This window comes from Salmo trutta, chromosome 29, assembly GCF_901001165.1.
Source record: "Salmo trutta chromosome 29, fSalTru1.1, whole genome shotgun sequence".
Taxonomy (NCBI): domain Eukaryota; kingdom Metazoa; phylum Chordata; class Actinopteri; order Salmoniformes; family Salmonidae; genus Salmo; species Salmo trutta.
This window is the reverse complement of record NC_042985.1, coordinates 28828539-28848288: the sequence shown is the minus strand read 5'-3', so window position 1 is coordinate 28848288 and position 19750 is coordinate 28828539. Positions and strand designations below refer to the sequence as shown.

General features: G+C 44.8%; 1 protein-coding gene across 5 annotated transcripts in view; it reads left to right on the top strand.

Annotated features, from left to right (window-relative positions):
- LOC115167313 (protein mono-ADP-ribosyltransferase PARP6) overlaps positions 1-19750 on the top strand; it is a 34117-nt gene continuing 14367 nt past the window's right edge. Inside the window, exons 1-24 of one of the 5 annotated variants that reach the window (XM_029721638.1) lie at positions 1-287; positions 3737-3874; positions 4301-4378; positions 4977-5071; positions 5264-5324; positions 5487-5577; positions 7305-7371; positions 8443-8592; positions 9686-9836; positions 10604-10735; positions 11134-11229; positions 11403-11495; positions 11599-11724; positions 11909-11974; positions 12152-12219; positions 12347-12395; positions 12516-12628; positions 14246-14318; positions 15930-15999; positions 16589-16683; positions 16777-16840; positions 16966-17050; positions 17265-17398; positions 19342-19414. In XM_029721638.1, coding sequence (XP_029577498.1) covers positions 3872-3874; positions 4301-4378; positions 4977-5071; positions 5264-5324; positions 5487-5577; positions 7305-7371; positions 8443-8592; positions 9686-9836; positions 10604-10735; positions 11134-11229; positions 11403-11495; positions 11599-11724; positions 11909-11974; positions 12152-12219; positions 12347-12395; positions 12516-12628; positions 14246-14318; positions 15930-15999; positions 16589-16683; positions 16777-16840; positions 16966-17050; positions 17265-17367 — 1929 coding nt within the window. In that variant the 5' untranslated portion in view covers positions 1-287; positions 3737-3871 and the 3' untranslated portion in view covers positions 17368-17398; positions 19342-19414. Of the gene's footprint in view, positions 288-3736; positions 3875-4300; positions 4379-4976; positions 5072-5263; positions 5325-5486; positions 5578-7304; positions 7372-8442; positions 8593-9685; positions 9837-10603; positions 10736-11133; positions 11230-11402; positions 11496-11598; positions 11725-11908; positions 11975-12151; positions 12220-12346; positions 12396-12515; positions 12629-14245; positions 14319-15929; positions 16000-16588; positions 16684-16776; positions 16841-16965; positions 17051-17264; positions 19415-19750 lie in introns of those variants that run through there. The other 4 variants (XM_029721639.1, XM_029721640.1, XM_029721637.1 and 1 more) reach the window with 4 other exon arrangements.

Genomic DNA, 19750 nt, shown 5'->3' with positions numbered 1-19750 from the left:
CAGGCAAAAACTAAGACGGCAGTTCGAGCAGAGATCTGCAATAGATAAACACAGACATAGAGCAGCCACCGGGAAGCATAGAGGCTGATACCGACAGGGAGAGAGAGGGAGGCAGCCATTTTGACATTTACAATTCTCACTGCTGTTTTTAAGTCATTTTATTTAAATGTTTCATTCAGGGGGGACATAGCAGGGATATAAAAGCAGGTGTTCCCTTTAAGAGGGAAAGGATCAGGACCAAGGACAGCATCCTCCATCTCCATCCTCCATCTCCAGCTCCTGTATAGGTAAGCGTGTCGGATGGAGGAGAGGTGGGGGATGGGCAAAGCTGCATGCCTCTGCGTGTGTTTAATTCTCGATGAGGGGAGGGGGTCAGTTTGCATCTCTATCGGTATGTGAGACGACAGAGAGAGGCGAGGAGGGCAGGGGGGTTGTCGAGGACATGGCAATGCAGGCGGGGGAATACGGGAGGAAGAAAGGGGGGGGGTAATGGTGAGTGTGTTTGTGGGGGGCTTTCCAAAAGAGGATTGCTGAACATCCAGGAAATGTGGAAAACCATTAATAGCAAAAGAACGCATGATAAATACACTATAGTTGAAATGGAATGTGGTCTCGCTAGTGGCAGCTTCTGGTGAAACAAAATGGCTCAGTTTTGGGGAGAGTTGAGGTCGTTGAACTGAGTAAGCACAGAAGAAGAAAGGAGAGAGACAGAGAGAGACATAGTGTTTCTTCATTTTTATGGACTCATACGTATCTGGTAGAGGAGGCATCGTTGGATTTGTTGTTGACTCTAACAGCCACAGTCTGTGTAAATCTGGACCCGTACAAATCAGCCGGGCTAGACAATCTGGACCCTCTCTTTCTAAAATGATCTGCCGAAATTGTTGCAACCCCTATTACTAGCCTCTTCAATCTCTCTTTCGTATCGTCTGAAATTCCCAAAGATTGGAAAGCTGCCGCGCTCATCCCCCTCTTCAAAGGGGGTGACACTCTAGACCCAAACTGCTACAGACCTATATCTATCCTACCCTGTCTTTCTAAGGTCTTCGAAAGCCAAGTTAACCAACAGATTATTGACCATTTCGAATCCCACCGTACCTTCTTCGCTATGCAATCTGGTTTCAGAGCTGGTCATGGGTGCACCTTAGACACGCTCAAGGTCCTAAACGACATCATAACTGCCATCGATAAGAGACATTACTGTGCAGCCGTATTCATCGACCTGGCCAAAGCTTTCGACTCTATCAATCACCACATTTTTATTGGCAGACTCGACAGCCTTGGTTTCTCAAATGATTGCCTCGCCTGGTTTACCAACTACTTCTCTGATAGAGTTCAGTGTATCAAATCGGAGGGACTGTTGTCCGGACCTCTGGCAGTCTCTATGGGTGTTCCACAGGGTTCAATTCTCGGGCCGACTCTCTTCTCTGTATACATCAATGATGTTGCTCTTGTTGCTGGTGATTCTCTGATCCACCTCTACGCAGACGACACCATTCTGTATACTTCTGGCCCCTCTTTGGACACTGTGTTAACTAACCTCCAGACGAGCTTCAATGCCATACAACTCTCCTTCCGTGGCCTCCAACTGCTCTTAAACGCAAGTAAAACTAAATGCATGCTATTCAATCGATCACTGCCCGCACCTGCTCGCCCGTCCAGCATCACTACTCTGGACGGCTCTGACTTAGAATATGTGGACAACTACAAATACCTGGGTGTCTGGTTAGACTGTAAACTCTCCTTCCAGACTCACATTAAGCATCTCCAATCCAAAATTACATCTAGAATTGGCTTCCTATATCGCAACAAAGCATCCTTCACTCATGCTGCCAAACATACCCTCGTAAAGCTGACCATCCTACCAATCCTCGACTTCGGTGATGTCATCTATAAAATAGCCTCTAACACTCTGCTCAACAAACTGGATGCAGTCTATCACAGTGCCATCCGTTTTGTCACCAAAGCCCCATACACTACCCACCATTGCGACCTGTACGCTCTCGTTGGTTGGCCCTCGCTTCATACTCGTCGCCGCACCCACTGACTACAGGTTATCTACAAGTCTCTGCTAGATAAAGCCCCGCCTTATCTCAGCTCACTGGTCACCATAGTAGCACCCACTCATAGCACGCGCTCCAGCAGGTATATCTCACTGGTCACCCACAAAGCCAATTCCTCCTTTGGTCGTCTTTCCTTCCAGTTCTCTGCTGCCAATGACTGGAACGAACTGCAAAAATCTCTGAAGCTGGAGACTCATATCTCCCTCACTAGCTTTAAGCACCAGCTGTCAGAGCAGCTCACAGATCACTGCACCTGTACATAGCCCATCTGTAAACAGCCTCATCCCCATACTGTATTTATTAATTTATCTTGCTCCTTTGCGCCCGAGTATCTCTACTTGCACATTCATCTTCTGCACATCTACCATTCCAGTGTTTAATTGCTATATTGTAATTACTTCGCCTCCATGGCCTATTTATTGCCTTAACTAACCTCATTTGCACTCACTGTATATAGACTTTTTGTTTTCTTTTGTTCTACTGTATTATTGACTGTATGTTTTGTTTATTCCATGTGTAACTCTGTATTGGTTGTATGTGTCGAATTGCTATGCTTTATCTTGGCCAGGTCGCAGTTGCAAATGAGAACTTGTTCTCAACTAGCCTACCTGGTTAAATAAAGGTTAAATAAATAAATAAATAAAATAAAATAAAGTATGTGTTGTGAGTGTGTGTTTATTAGCGGGTTCTGTGATAACAACCTGTATTCAACTATGAGCATCATACAGCTGACAGGAGTCCATTACCATTATGTAGTTTAACTGATATAATCTTAGTTTTGTGTTGGATGTGTCACTCTAGATCTTTTGTCATCTATGTTGTGATTTTGTCCAATGTTGAAAAGGTATTGCCTTCAGTGCATGTTGTGTTTAGCTTAGGGGACACAGTGTCTGATGTGTTTACATCTGAATGTAAAGATATGGCAGCTGAAATATGTGGAGGGAAGTACGGTCTAATCTGGAACGCTATTATGCTTTTGTTAGGAGCTGATAGGGATATATCATAGATTCAGTTTATAAAAGTACACACCTGGTGCCATCTAGCACAGTGATCTCATCCTCTGAGCTTAATGGCTGATGATGATACGTCTATTGAAATATCACAATTTTAGGATGTTGAGAAAATGTAAAAAATGCCCTGAGAGCAACATATCCATCCCTGGCTTTAACTCCTAATTCAGCCAAATAAATATTTTGCACAATTTCAATGATTATTCCTAATAAAGACTATTCCTAAACTTGACAGTGCAGGTAATACAATGAAGTTATTTTTATCAAATGGACTACCCTTTCCTTACCTTTTGTACACAGATTGAAAAGGTTAGACGAAGATTCTGTTGAATATTCAGATTACCTAAACATAAAATTGTGCCAAAGCACAACACATAAAGCCTCTCTCCCACACACTCTCCGTCTTCACTGGGATTAATGGGACGGTGACAGATGGCAGAAGTGGCTGTTGCTAGGATACATGGCAAGGTGGAGTGCAGATGATTGAAAGAAAAAGGGAAAAGGAGGCCACCATTAGGAAGTGGCAATGCGGAAAACGTCATTGCATCATTGTTTAGTAAGCTGTGTTTTTTAAAGGTAGATGCTTCGTGAAAATGCGGAAATAAGAGACATACTGTAAGCTTATGGTTCTTGTTCCTCCCGTCTCTCATGCCAAATGATCAGGTACCACAGTTTGAGAGGAAACCCAAGTGACCAGGCCAGACTTCAACCTCAGTCCCTCCACCTACATGGAGCTCAGCTGTTATGGATGGGAGAAGCCTAACCCTGTCTGAGAAACCCCTATGAACAACAGACCCGATGGTGAGACAACTCTTATAACACCATATCCAATGGTAGTACCATAGTTGTAATACTGTAGTCTCTGTTTATCATCAGACTGCAGTTATCATAATAGATACAGTCAGAATGGCTGATGTGTGTAGATATTTAATAGATATATAAGGCGTGATGCCTTGCTGTCGATAACTACTAAGCCAAACGAAAACATAATAGTGAATCGTCTTACATGTTTTACAAATAATGTATTGAATATCTTTGGCTTATTTCATGTCTAGTTGTACTTTGTTTAACCAAATGGGTCTCCGTCCATCCCTTTGACGTGATATAAAAAGCTTTATTTTGACGTCTTTGAAGAACTGGCAGCTAAATGGACAGAGAGAGAGAAAGGATGGGAGATGGAGCGATAATAACTATAATGGCGTTTCACATCTGTCTGAATGCCTGCAGGACATCAAAGGCCAGTCCTGGACTGATGAGGAATCAGATGGGGAGAATGAGTCGGAGCAGTTCCTCTATGGGATCCAGGTACCCAGGCCGTCATGACCTCCTCCCAGGCCTCCTATCCCTCCCAGAGGGCAAACCGGACAAAACTGGTTGAAATGATCTCTTAATGACATCATTTCAACCAGTTTTGCCCGCTAGGCTCTTTGGTAACAGAACCAACACATGGGGTCTACAGAACTCCCCTAGTGGTCTCCAGTAACTGCAATCTTATTACATCAAGTCCTATGTGACATACACAATGTCTTAATCTTTCAATCAGCTTTTTACAAAAAGTTATCTCTAAAGGATTGAGTTGAAAGTACTGTAAATTCAGTCCGGTTTTAAAAGCCTATTCTCCAGTGGATTCAGACCATCTACCGAGAGATGAGAGCCTGTTTGTAGGCACTAATATATGTGTGTGAGAACGAGACAGATAGAAGACGGAACTAGAGATAGAGAGAGACATGCCGATACAGTCCTGTGAGACAGCAGAACAGGAGACTGGCCCTGTACCTTGTCTAATACTACAGTCATTGTATACATGAGTATCAGTGCTAGCTCATATTACTGTACATGGAGGCTACAGCAGCATCTCCATGGATAATTCAGTGGTCTGACCTGTGCCCCTCCCGGCCTGTAGGGGAGCTGTGCTGCTGACCTGTACCGCCACCCCCAACTGGATGCAGACATCGAGGCAGTGAAGGACATCTATACCGACAGTGCTGTCTCTGTCAGGTACTACAGTACACACACAGTCTCCACAGCCAAGTCTGTAAACCAAGACCACTAACTGTTATTGTCATTATCAGTAAATACTTTGCTACAGAGAACATCAGACCCACTGAGATGTCAAGTTTCTTGGTGCGGAAAAGCTATTCAGTTTATGTGATTATTACATCTGAATGTTTGCTATTCTTCCTCTTTCAGAGAGTATGGAACCATTGATGATGTGGACATTGACCTTCAGATTAATATCAGTTTCTTGGATGTGAGTTTTCATTTCTATTATCTTTGGGCATTCCAGTATTACAATTCAGCATAGTAGAAAGTGTATGTGTATATCATATGTGTGTGTGTGTGTGTGTGTGTGTGTGTGTGTGTGTGTGTGTGTGTGTGTGTGTGTGTGTGTGTTTGTGTGTGTTTGTTCCAGGAGGAGGTGGCAACAGCCTGGAAGGTCATCCGAACAGAGCCCATCATTCTGAGACTACGCTTCTCTCTCTCCCAGTACCTAGATGGACCGGGTGAGCAGAGCCCCAGTGGCTGTGCGTGTGTGTGTGTGCATGCGTTCGTCTGCCCGTGTACAGTTGAAGTCGGAAGTTTACATACACTTAGGTTGGAGTCATTAAAACTCGTTTTTCAACCCCTCCACAAATTTCTTGTTAACAAACTATAGTTTTGGCAAGTCGGTTAGAACATCTACTTTGTGCATGACACAAGTAATTTTTCGAACAATTGTTTACAGACAGATTATTTCACTTATAATTCACTGTATCACAATTCCAGTGGGTCAGAAGTTTACATACACTAAGTTGACTGTGCCTTTAAACAGCTTGGAAAATTCCAGAAAATTATGTCATGGCTTTAGAAGCTTCTGATAGGTTAATTGACATCATTTGAGTCAATTGGAGGTGTACCTGTGGATGTATTTCAAGGGCTACCTTCAAACTCACTGCCTCTTTGCTTGACATCATGGGAAAATCGAAAGAAATCAGTCTGGTTCATCCTTGGGAGCAATTTCCAAATGACTGAAGGTACCACGTTCATCTGTACAAACAATAGTACGCAAGTATAAACACCATGGGACCACGCAGCCGTCATACCGTTCAGGAAGGAGACGCGTTCTGTCTCCTAGGGATGAACGTACTTTGGTGTGAAAAGTGCAAATCAATCCCAGAACAACAGTAAAGGACCTTGTGAAGATGCTGGAGGAAACAGGTACAAAAGTTTTCCACAGTAAAACAAGTCCTATATCAACATAACCTGAAAGGCCGCACAGCAAGGAGAAAGCCACTGCTCCAAAACCGCCATAAAAAAGCCAGATTACAGTTTGCAACTGCACGTGGGGAAAAAGATCATACTTTTTGGAGAAATGTCCTCTGGTCTGATGAAACAAAAATAGAACTGTTTGGCTATAATGACCATCGTTATGTTTGGAGGAAAAAGGGGGAGGCTTGCAAGCCGAAGAACACCATCCCAACTGTGAAGCACGGGGGTGGCAGCATCCTGTTGTTGGGGTGCTTTGCTGTAGGAGGGACTGGTGCACTTCACAAAATAGATGGCATCATGAGGTAGGAAAATTATGTGGATATATTGAAGCAAAATCTCCAGACATCAGTCAGGAAGTTAAAGCTTGGTCGCAAATGGGTCTTCCAAATAGACAATGACCCCAAGCATACTTCCAAAGTTGTGGCAAAGGACAACAAAGTCAAGGTATTGGAGTGGCCATCACAAAGCCCTGACCTCAATCCAATAGAAAATTTGTGGGCAGAACTGAAAAAGTGTGTGCGAGCAAGGAGGCCTACAAACCTGACTCAGTTACACCAGCTCTGTCAGGAGGAATGGGCCAAAATTCACCCAACTTATTGTGGGAAGCTTGTGGAAGGCTACCTGATGTGTTTGACCCAAGTTAAACAATTTAAAGGCAATACTACCAAATATTAATTGAGTGTATGTAAACTTCTGACCCACTGGGAATGTGATGAAAGAAATAAAAGCTGAAATAAATCATTCTCTCTACTATTATTCTGATATTACACATTCTTAAAATAAAGTGGTGATCCTAACTGACCTAAGACAGGGACTTTTTACTAGGATTAAATGTCAGGAATTGTGAAAAACTGAGTTTAATGTATTTGGCTAAGGTGTATGTAATCTTCCGACTTCAACTGTATGTGTGCCTTTGTGTTTTTAATCAGTGCTGAGCTCTTCACTCCTATGAGTTGCGAAATAATGAGTAATCTATTCTCAGAACCGTCAGTGGAGGTGTTCCAGCCCTCCAATAAAGAGGGCTTCAGCCTGGGCCTGCAGCTCAAGAAGTGAGTCCTACCCAAGTCATATGCCACTCAGCACGATTCCTCACATTCTGGTTCAGAGAGGCTATCCATGGGTCCTACGCTAATTTCACCAGATTTCCGCCCTTTCCAATGACACCTATACAAATTACACTTAATATGCAAAAGTATGTGGACACCCCTTCAGCCACACCCATTGCTGACAGGTGTATAAAATCAAGCACACCGCCATGCAATCTCCATAGACAAACATTGGCAGTAGAATGGCCTTACTGAAGTGCTCAGTGACATTCAATGTGGCACTGTCATAGGATGCCACCTTTCCAACAAGTCAGTTCGTCAAGTTTTTGCCCTGCTTGAGCTGCCCTGGTCAACTGTAAGTGCTGTTATTGTGCAGTAGAAACGTCTAGGAGCAACATCGGCTCAGCCGCGAAGTGGTAGGCCACACAAGCTCACAGAACAGGACCACCGAACGCCGACTGCACAAGCCTAAGATCACCATGCCCAATGCCAAGCGTCGGCTGGAGTGGTGTAAAGCTCGCCGCCATTGGACTCTGGAGCAGTGGAAACGCCTTCTCTGGAGTAATGAATCACGCTTCACCATCTGGCAGTCCGACGGACGAATCTGTGTTTGGCGGAGGCCAGGAGAACGCTACCTGCCCGAATGCACAGTGCCAACTGTAAAGTTTGGTGGAGGAGGAATAATGGTCTGGGGCTGTTTTTCATGGTTCGGGCTAGGCCCCTTAGTTCCAGTGCAGGGAAATCTTAACATCCAATGACATTCTAGACGATTCTGTGCTTCCAACTTTGTGGCAACAGTTTTGGGAAGGCCCTTTCCTGTTTCATCATGACAATGCCCCTGTGCACAAAGCAAAGTCAATACAGAAATGGTTTGTCTAGATCTGTGTGGAAGAACTTGACTGGCCTGCACACCAACTCCACATTAATGCACATGATTTTGGAATGAGATAGGTGTCCACCTACTTTTGGTCATTTAATGTATATTATGGACATAAATGTACAGTAGAGTCAATGACATCTGCTAATTGCGGCCAAATTCAGTGATTGTGACTGGTTGTGCTGTCTGCCCTATAGGATCCTGAGTACATTCACGTCCCAGCAGTGGAAGCATCTCAGTAATGAGTTCCTGAAGGCCCAGCAGGAGAAGAGACACAGCTGGTTCAAGGCCGGGGGAACCATCAAGAAGTTCCGCGCAGGACTCAGCATCTTCTCTCCCATCCCAAAGTATGGCTCCTATTACAGCTTCTAGTACTATCCCGGCTCCTATTACAGCTTCTAGTACTATCCCGGCTCCTATTACAGCTTCTAGTACTATCCCGGCTCCTATTACAGCTTCTAGTACTATCCCGGCTCCTATTACAGCTTCTAGTACTATCCCGGCTCCTATTACAGCTTCTAGTACTATCCCGGCTCCTATTACAGCTTCTAGTACTATCCCGGCTACTATTATAGCTTCTAGTACTATCCCGGCTCCTATTACAGCTTCTAGTACTATCCCGGCTCCTATTACAGCTTCTAGTACTATCCCGGCTACTATTATAGCTTCACATTCATTATCCTGGTCAGGTTTCATCATCACTGTCATCTCAGTAGTCAATGGGTACATTTTACATCCATTCAATAATACAATTATTGTGAATACTCTTGATTAATATAATATTTAGATTAAAACGTTTACCTGGTTTGCAAGAAGAACGATTCCGCTTACAATCCGCTATACATGGACAGAACATAAATCAGGATTCCTGATGGAAAAATGTTGAAAATTGGCAATCAAAATAAACATTCTATCACAGCGACCATGTTATTTTTGGGAAGCCTATTTGAGTTTGGACGTATAACATTTGTATGTGTAAACTATTTTGAAGACATTTTCCACTCGAGGGAGGCTCTGATTGATCGTGACAGCACACGCGCAGATCAAATACAACACAGGAACTCCAATAAAGGTGTATACATGTCCTAGATTGCTAGAAAATGGAGGTGTTTTAATCGGGTTATGCTTACTTTGCTTGATCTTACGCCGATTAAGATAATCAGAGTAAGGCGTTTACATGACTAGTGTCAAAGTCGGAGTGCTGCCATAATCAGTTTAATATCGAATTATTTGTGTGCATGTAAACATACTCACTAATTGGTTGCTCTGAGCTTTTGTGTTTGTATAATTTTCTTGCGTAGGTGTCTGCATGTCTGTCTGTATGTGTATGTACTGTATACTTCCAGGTCTATCCATGAATGGTATCTGGGTTTTGTGTGTGTGTGTGTGTGTGTGTGTGTGTGTGTGTGTGTGTGTGTGTGTGTGTGTGTGTGTTCCCAGGTCCCCCAGCTACCCTCTGATCCAGGACACGGTTCTGAAGGGGAAGCTGAGTGTTCCAGAGCTGAGGGTGACCCGGCTCATGAATCGCTCCATCTCCTGCACCATGAAGAACCCCAAGGGGGAGCTGTTCAGCTACCCCCCCAACAGCCAGGTCGGAGGCCACCTCGCCTCACCACCACCATCACACACCCCTCTCCTGACTGGCCCTGTTACCCCTATACACATCAGCACAGACAACACCCTTTAAAAAAAAACATATTTATTAAGTTTATTTGGACAACAAAAACATCTCAGAAGTGAGAAGTGATGCATTGCACCAGATTTAGCTAACAGCTAACTTACATCTGCAGGCCCTTGGCAGGTGAACATATAAACATGAAAACATTATATACAAAAGGTTAACATACATACATCAGACATGTTCAGAACAGCAGTCAAGACATGCAGACACGTTTCAAAACAGAGGTCAAGACAATACACATAAACGTCATTCCACATATTGGACCTGATGATATTTGAGTTGTGAAACACATAAACACGTCTAAATATTGCTCAGAGCCCAGTTATTGCACCTAATGAAATTGCACGTGTGTGTGTTTTGATGTGTATTCTATTGCATTAAAATAATCACTGTGACCTTACAGCTAGCTAGAGCAGTCAAACACAATACATCATCCATATCAGAAAGTGCATGAATTCAGAGCAATACTTGTAACAAGCAATTATTTCCCCATTCTGTTATTCATACTATCTAATTGTTTTCTCGCTTTGAACTACCTGAGAACTTTGACTGTTCCCCTCCCCCAACCAACACACCTACAGTACTGTACCTACATTCCTTCCTGAGCCTCTCCCTACCCATACCTGACATGGCTGGCGCCATGTCCCATAATGCTTTGTCTTCACTGTACCCATCAGACTGTGGCTGTCCCGGCGGCCAGGGCCCCAGCGCAGATTACCACGAGGCAGCTGATTGAATTGTTTTTCTCATCCCAGGCGGGCGGCCACTGCAAGAACATCCCTACCTTGGAATATGGCTTCTTAGTACAGGTAGATAAGACCTCAAGGACAAAGCTAGGGCCCTAATAGGCTTTTAGTTCACTCTGAACGTCCTTCCAAAACAACTCCGAAGCACAAACACTGATAGGACTATCAAGGGTCAAATTACCCTTACAAGAGGTAGAGGACATAGTATGTGCTTAAAGAAGGTCTCCACCTCTGTTTAATTGATTCATGAACGTTGAAATGAGGAAATGTTTTGTCTATCAAATGATTTTGATTCATATGCGTGTGTATAATGGGTTTGTTTCGACCCTGGGTAAAGTGACAGACTAAAGTGTTGATAAGAGGCCCAGTCAGCTGATGATGTCATCATAGGAGAGTGATATATGGGGCTGGAGGAGAGGAGGGAGTGATCGGCAGGAATCCCATGTTTTGTCTCCTGACAGATAATGAAATACTCGGAGCAGAGGATCCCCACTCTCAACGAGTACTGTGTGGTCTGTGACGAGCAGCACGTCTTTCAGAACGGATCCATGTTGAAGGTAGACCGCATAAAACACATACGGCGTGAAGTGAACGTCAGAATGTAAACGTTTCAATTCAGCTATGAGCAAGTTTCTTTGTTTCACTCAGATTGATGTTTGTTCATGTGCGTGTGTGTGCCACTTGCCCTGTGTGTGTGTGTGTGTGTGTGTGGGGGTGTGTGGATGCGCAGCCGGCTGTGTGCACTAGAGAGCTGTGTGTGTTCTCCTTCTACACTCTGGGTGTGATGTCAGGAGCAGCAGAGGAAGTGGCCACTGGAGCAGAGGTGACTGCCTGACTAACAACACACACACTTTCTCTATCCCCGTCTCGTCTGCCTGTCCCTGTCTATGTGGTGATAACTGATCGGCTTTCATGTTGATCCCTAGGTGGTGGATCTGCTGGTGGCTATGTGTCGGGCTGCTCTGGAGTCTCCTCGTAAAAGCATCATCTTTGAACCCTACCCGTCTGTGGTCGACCCCAACGACCCCAAGACTCTGGCCTTCAACCCAAAGGTTACTACTGTTGCTGTGGTTACACACCACTTTACAGGATGTCTGGTTATCATAATATGTGATAACATTCTGAAACATTACTTTGGGCTCATTGAATGGGTTGCAGATATTAATCCAATGTTTTTCTCTCTCCCTGTCCTTCTGACGCCTGTCTCCGTGGCTCCATCTTGCTCCCTGGTCACAGAAGAAGAACTATGAGAGATTGCAAAAAGCACTGGACAGTGTCATGTCCATCCGCGAGATGACCCAGGTACTGAGGCTGGGGGAGGCTGGGATGAAGGAAGGGCAGTCCTGTGCTGGACTTGGGCTGTGAAAAGAGACTATATATGTGTTGTTACATTGAATCATCTCCTTGTCATATTTAGATTTGGTAGTCTAGTGACGAAAGGATAGTGGGGTGTGAAATAATGAAAGCTGTCTTTTCCAGGGCTCATATCTGGAGATTAAGAAACAGATGGACAAACTGGACCCTTTGGCCCACCCCCTACTGCAGTGGTAGGTAGAAGGTCTCTGCTTACACCTCCTGCAATCTAAACCTCCAACCCTGTTCTGCCTCTTTCACTAACCTGTTTTTCTTCTCCCCATCCCTTCCTATCCTGTCCTCTCTCCTCCCTCTCTCTAGGATCATATCCAGTAACAGATCCCATATCGTCAAGCTGCCTCTGAGTAGGGTATGAATAACACAGATCTCTGGTGTTTGCTCTTCCTCATAACTGATGCCGTGTGTTCTCCACTACATGATTCTCAATTCTCTCTCTCCTTCCCTCCGTCTCTCTCTCTCTCTCCTATAGCAACTGAAGTTCATGCACACATCCCACCAGTTCCTATTACTCAGCAGCCCGCCTGCCAAGGAGGCACGCTTTCGCACGGCCAAGAAGCTCTACGGCAGCACCTTTGCCTTCCAGTGAGTCCCCTATCTCTCCCCTAAGGGCGCCACTCCCTTAGGGGAGAGAGGTTGGTGCTCCCATATACAGTATATGGCAGCACCAACCTCCCCTTAACCAAAGACTCCCACATACAGAATAGGTACTATGTTTTATTAAGTTTATTAAGTCAATTGTGCACAAAGTCCAACCGAAATGAATCCCATCCCCTCCCAAAGACACATCCAGGTTGGAGCAGGGGGCTGCCACACTGGGCGCCCGTGGAGCAGTTGTTGTGGGGGGTTAAGTGCCTTGCTCAGGGGCACAATGTCAGGCAAAGGCAATTGGGATTAGACACCAGCATCCTCCGGTTGCCAGCTCACTTCCAGACCGATTTTCTTTTTCCTGTCAGATCCGGGATTGAAACTTCTAGGCTACCTGCCGCCCATTCTTATAGACAGAGACAACACATAATAGAGTCCCACATATCTGGTAGTTACAGCATCCACCAGCTGACAGCACAGTGAACAGACACCAGTACTGAGTCCCTGATGTAGCAGTATCAGTGTGAGCGACAGACAGCCATGCCCCTGCTGTACGAAAGGCACGAAGCAGAAGCATGCATGGGACTATCTCAAAGCAATCAGAACTGTCTCAGTCCCTCAGGCAGCTAGCTGATTTAAATTCTACAACTCCTCTTTGTCACGGGTGTCGTAGGGATTGGACCAAAACGCAGCGGGAACGTGTAAACTCATCTTCTTATTTTATTAAAGAAGGAAAACAAAAGAAACACGTATACAAAAACGACACTAAACAGTCCCGTCAGGTGCACAAACACAAAACAGGAAACAACTACCCACAAATCCCATAGAAAAAACATCCCTACTAAATAGGACCTTCAATTAGAGGCAACGAGGAACAGCTGCCTCCAATTGATGATCAAAACAATAAACTAGACATAGGAATAGAAAAACTAGAAAATAGAACATAGAAATACAAAACATAGAATACAACCCAAAAACCCCGACAACACAAAACAAACACACCCCTGCCACGTCCTGACCAAACTACAATAACAAATGACCTCTTTTACTGGTCAGGACATGACACTCTTGAACATTGTCTCTGCTAAGAATAACAGCATGGCTACCCTGTTTCACCCCTGGGGTTTATTTGAGGACAATAAGAGATGAGAGAAGATATAGTTTGATGTATTCCCACTGAGACTTCTATTCAAGTAACATCCTGCTGTTGAAAAGAGAAGGAGGGGTGGTGTAATATCAGGAGATTTCTGAGCTGTTCTTGTGCTGTATGTCCTCAACCATTCTGCTGTTTTTAGCAAACAAACACGCCAAGTTTAGAAAATGTGAGAAAATAGAATTACTATCTCCTCATACAATCAGCCAAAAACACAGTGTGAACAGAGTTATTGCATTGCCAATAAGATGTAGATATCTCACGGCATGAATGCTTTACTCGAGGTACAGTATAACAATATGTCCATAAATGGTGGGCATGCAAAAGTGGAAATAATTATGTTTTGAACGCTCTCTGCACAGCATTGTTGGAGCCTTTAGAAAGCACTGGCCCTGTTTGAGGAAGAAGTGTTCAGTATTCACAGCTCTCCTTATCTCTCTCTCTCCCTGCACCTGCTCTAGTGGTTCCCATATAGAGAACTGGCACTCCGTTCTGAGAAATGGACTAGTCAATGCGTCTTATACCAAACTGCAGGTATGTAGATCCAGCAGTTGGCTGAAGTAAGACGCGTCCTCCCTTGGACAGAGCCTGTCTGTTCTCCTCACACACAGTGCAGGTTGGCTGTCCAGCTGATCCATTTTGACAGTAACGGATGCCAGGTTTCTCTCTCAATGTATTGGACGCTTTAAAATGCCAGGCCCACCAGTAATTTTCCCCTGGCATATGTCGAGCACTTCCTGTTTCCTGCTCTGACAGCAGTGGACACCACGCCTCTTCCTGTCCTGATAGAGAGGCGGAGGGGCTGTGTTGTCTGCTGGGCGCTGGGGGTTACCAGTCGGCCTGGCTGAAGGCGTGGCTGCCTGGGTTGACCACTAAGAGCACTGAGTAGACTAGGTCAGAGGTTACGACTGCTGCCCCGCCCCATGTCTGTTTCGCTATGAGGATCCACAGAGTGGGTGAGTGGGTGAGTGGGTGAGGGATCCAAGGAAGGTCAGTAACGGTCATCGCCTATACTGTCTCTCTTATTTACCTCTATGCTGAACCTAATGATGTTTAATATGTATATGGCTGAACCTCCTGGTAGTTGAAGACACCGTACAAGACATTAAACCACATGCATGACAATCTATGTCTATAGACTCTTAGGTTCATGCTGTATGCACCTTTGAAACACGCCATCTCGCTCCTTCCTGTTATTATATTATGCTGTATGAATGGGAGAAGTCAGCAGGGTGTTTGTTGTCAGTGAACAGTTTATTATGAGTATATTACAGTATTAGAACCTTTGTTGTTAGAGCTTTGAAGACTCGTCTTTCTTCTCCTTGTTCTGCGTCCCTCGCTCTCTCCCTCCTCTTCACCTTGAGCGTGTGTTTGTTCATTCTGTCACGCCTTCAGCTCGCACAGCAAATCTCATTGTGTCTCTGTCTTTCTCTCATGCTGTCCTTCAGATACATGTCATCTCTGTCTCCTAAACTCAGAAGTGATTCTTCTTCCTCCACTCTCATAAAGTATTTCCGTGGCTGTCACCTCTCCACTGGAGCTGAAAATCCCTCTGCTCTGCCATGGATGTCCATCAAACATTCCCCGTCTTCATCATCCATCTTCATCCTCTTCATCCTCATCCTTCCCTTATTCTGTCGCCGTTCGTTCGGATGTAATTCCACGTCCTTATGGATGATTTACATGAATGTTCAGCACAAGACTTCTACATGGACATTTGTTACCTCACCTCAGCATCTTATGAGGTCTTAGTGGGTAGTGGAACAGGAGACTATGTGCTTCTACAATAGTCAATGTATTGTACTTTAGGCAGGTTTGTTTTCTATTGCACTTCACCTCGTGGTTCAACATAGAACCCACTGTGGGCTACCTTCTACCTTCTCTCTGCACTGCTACCTCTTTGTGTGTGTGTCTCTTGTGTGTGTATGTGTATGTGTATGAGAGTGTGTGTCTCTGAGTGTATGTTCCTCTGGCAGTGTGTCTCTGAGTGTGTGTGTGTGTGTGTGTGTGTGTGTGTGTGTGTGTGTGTGTGTGTGTGTGTGTGTGTGTGTGTGTGTGTGTGTGTGTGTGTGTGTGTGTGTGTCTCTTGAGTGTGTGCGCTGCTGGTGGGCTCTCAGTGATTCTTCCCCCTGCTCTTTCAACAAGCTGCATGGTGCAGCCTATGGAAAGGGTATCTATCTCAGCCCCATCTCCAGCATTTCCTTTGGATACTCAGGTAGGAATGACCCTCTGTCCTGCAGGCTATTTATTGCCTGCTCTCTCTGTCTCTTTCTCTCTGTTTTTGTCTCTCTGTCTCTCTCTGTCTTTGTCTCTCTGTCAGTCTTTGTCTCTCTCTCTCTCTCTCTTTCTCTCCCTCTGTCTCTCTCACCCCTCGTCCTTCAGACTGTTGGTTGTGTCTGCTCTTTGTTCAGCTGACTTGTCTCTGTCTCTGGTACAGTCCATCTTCATCTTTGGGTTGGGTTCACCTACCTGTGCTGTCCCTGCACTACAATGTCCTGTGTGTCCACTGTGGGGCTGCCGGTCTGGTCTGTATGTGTCTGGCTCTGTGCATTGCATATCACACACTCATCTGATGTCATATAGTTTTGTGTGCATGTGCGTCCAAGTCTAACTGGGTAAGCAAGCAGCCATCTTTAAGTAAGGTTGAGCCCTGACCCTATGCCATCCTCACCTCCTCTGTGTTGTTCCATCAACAGAACTCAAACGTATGTTCAGCTGTTGACCTGTTCAGAATATGGCAGTATCTCAGCTCCGGTACAGCTCTGACCAACTTTGCGTTTGTTTACATCCGTGTGTGTGTTCAGGGATGGGTAAAGGACAGCACCGCATGCCCACCAAAGATGAGCTGGTGCAGCGTTACAACCGTATGAATACCATTCCACAGGTGCAGTGTCTGATGGTGAGAGACTCATACACGTTTTACTTACAACCATTTCCCCTGTTGATACGTGTCCGAGCATTACATCATGTTCTGTATTGACTGCTTTCACAGAGCCGTCCTATCCAGTCAAGGTTTCTCCAGAGCCGGAATCTAAACTGCATTGCCCTTTGTGAAGGTAAATACTGTACCACATGAAATGTATAGACTAGCTTGGTCAATTTTGAGCCATTGTTCTTGGTCATGGGGTGGTGTGTTTTGTTAACGATGACCCCTCCATGTCTCGCTGTCTGCCTGTCTCAGTGATCACGTCCAAGGACCTGCAGAAGCACGGCAACATCTGGGTGTGTCCTGTGTCCGACCACGTCTGCACGCGCTTCTTCTTCGTGTGAGTAACCTCGTCCTGACTCTTATCGTTCCCCTGGAAATCTACGTGACACGTTGGTTCCGTCTGTTGTCTGTAAAGTTGTTATTGTGTTTCCGTAAGACATTCCACAACCATGTAACAAAATGATAAGCAATAAAAACGTAACGCACAGCAAGACAGCGAATTAACAGTCACATCGTTTCATCGAATGTGAACTGTCACCTCTGTGTTGCAGGTACGAGGACGGCCAGGTGGGAGATGCCAACATCAACACCCAGGAGCCCAAGGTGCAGAAGGAGATAATGCGTGTGATTGGCACCCAGATCTACTCCAGCTAATGGAGGCTCCCCGGTGGCCCTTGAGGAACAGGTCTGTACTGCAGATAGACCGACAGACAGAACTATAGACATAAATACAGACAGACATTTGGGAAACACAAACTCAGACCAGATGAGGGAGGTTGATGATCTTTACGCCTCATATCTACAGTCCTTTTCCCTTTTTTTCCCTCACTTTTTATTCCTCTGCTTTCCGTTCTCCCTGTGTCTGGCTAGCATGTGTAACAGCTGCTACTCTGTGCTCTAGTGAGCCACACCCGTGGGCTAGATAGAGCTGGATAACACAGGGATGAATGAAGGAAACCTTAGCTGGACTGGTTTGCCACACACACACACTCTGACCTGAAGCGCAAGAGCGCACACACACACACACACACACACACACACACACACACACACACACACACACACACACACACACACACACACACACACTTCCCTTTCAGCCCCTGGTCTCTCATTTCCTCCTGAGCCACTGTCAAGTCTCATCCACTCTCTTTTATCAGCAGCAAATTTGAGAATCCTTTGGACTATGTATCTATATTCATCAGTTGTCATTGTGAATATCTAGAAGAAGAACAAAGAATCATGTATTGTTTATTACGTCCCCCTGTGGGTGTTGAATGATGGATCTACATGCATATAGAAGTTTGTTATTTTATTGTGTTTGTTGTAGGCATTATCTCAGTGATCCGTTTATTTCCTATTTTTTGACTAATGCCATAAATTAACGGGCCAAGATGCAATTATCTCCCGGGTCAAAACACTGTTCTACCATGCCTCATCATGTAGTGGGTCAGTTTGTCTTCAGATAGCACAGACAGAGGGACCTGAAGCCCTCTGGTTGAGTAAAATGGTCGTATGTTACACAGGAGAATCCATTACTAGCTAATATTGTTACCAGTCTGTCAGGAGAGACTAGTCACGGACAGACACAGACAAAGTCTGCTCCCTCTGTAGACTAAAGGCTTTTCTTGTCTTCTACTGACGTTTCATTTAGGGAAATTAGACCGGAGAGTCAAAATGATGACACAGAGAATACTGGTGCCCTCTAGACTGCTGAATCTGAGAGAGCATGATGCCAAACCCATAGCAACACTCTTCTTAGAGAAATCACACTGACAAGAGGAGCTGTTCTGCCATGGCCATAGACTTATCTTTGTGACTTGCTCCATAAAGTACAGTCTATCCCACTCTGAGCGACTAGGGCAGTGACCCCCAGGTGAATCCATTCCCTACAGCCCACTATCCCTCCCTACTCTGAGAGATATAATACATGAAGATATTATATGGTTATGGCCCTACCCACAGGACACTGGATGTTGTTCAAGTGCTTTACTTACATATTTATGGTTTACCTTGGGGAACGGGAACCCTGTGTATAATTTACTGTGTTTATCAATTAGTTGTATGTATGTGTGGGTTATTCGTATTTTCTGTACTATAGTACATTATACTGGACATTGCACTTATTCAACATTTGCTTAGCCCAGATAAAATGTATGTTCTCTCTCTTTCTGGCTCTCTCTCTCTCTCTCTCTCTCTCTCTCTCTCTCAAACTGTCTCAAGGTCTACCTGTCTAGTGTGTAGAAAGATAGGGAACCACCGAAAGACTTATATTTGGAGTAAAAGTAAACAAAATAACTAAATGTCCCTTATGGTAAAATGTCTTCACTAGGACATACATACATAGCGGCGTTGGTGTTGAACAACAACAACAAGAGTGTATTGTAAGTGTGAATATGGACCAGAGAAGGAGAAATGTACTGTTGGGAGAGAAATGGCTCTATCTGCACATGTCAATGATTGTTTGTAGAAATGGAAAGACTGGGGGAAACACTTTACAAAGCCTTCAGTATCCAGTGCTCCTTCTGGCTGTGGTATGTAGGGCCCGTTGACAGCTGATATGTATTGTTCCCCCCATAAAGAGTGACTGTATTCAGATCCCTATCTGTTCTTGTCCCTCTCTGTCAGTGGTTCATGATGGTGACGACGATGGAAAGATATGATGAAAGGAATGAATAAAGATTTTGCACAATTTTAATAATTGTCTCCTTTTCTGTTCGGAATGTTTAGAGAGTCGTCGATTGCGTTGTGGAACGGAAAGTGTGTTGTTACCATATGACGTTACATGAAAATATGCACTGGTGTCTCGTAGACTGCAGGGGGCATCCTCGCTCCGTGTGACTACCCAGACAGGATTACTGTCCACCATGCCTACTCTTGTAGCAGTGTGTCACACCACCGCGACGATCAATGGCAGTTTTATTAAACATCTAACTTCATCAATTCAAAATAACATTTATAAGCTAAAGCCATTCTGGTGTACAGGTGCATCGTGGTGATGCCAATAAGTGTGGGGTTTGTGAGGTTGTTGGGTTTG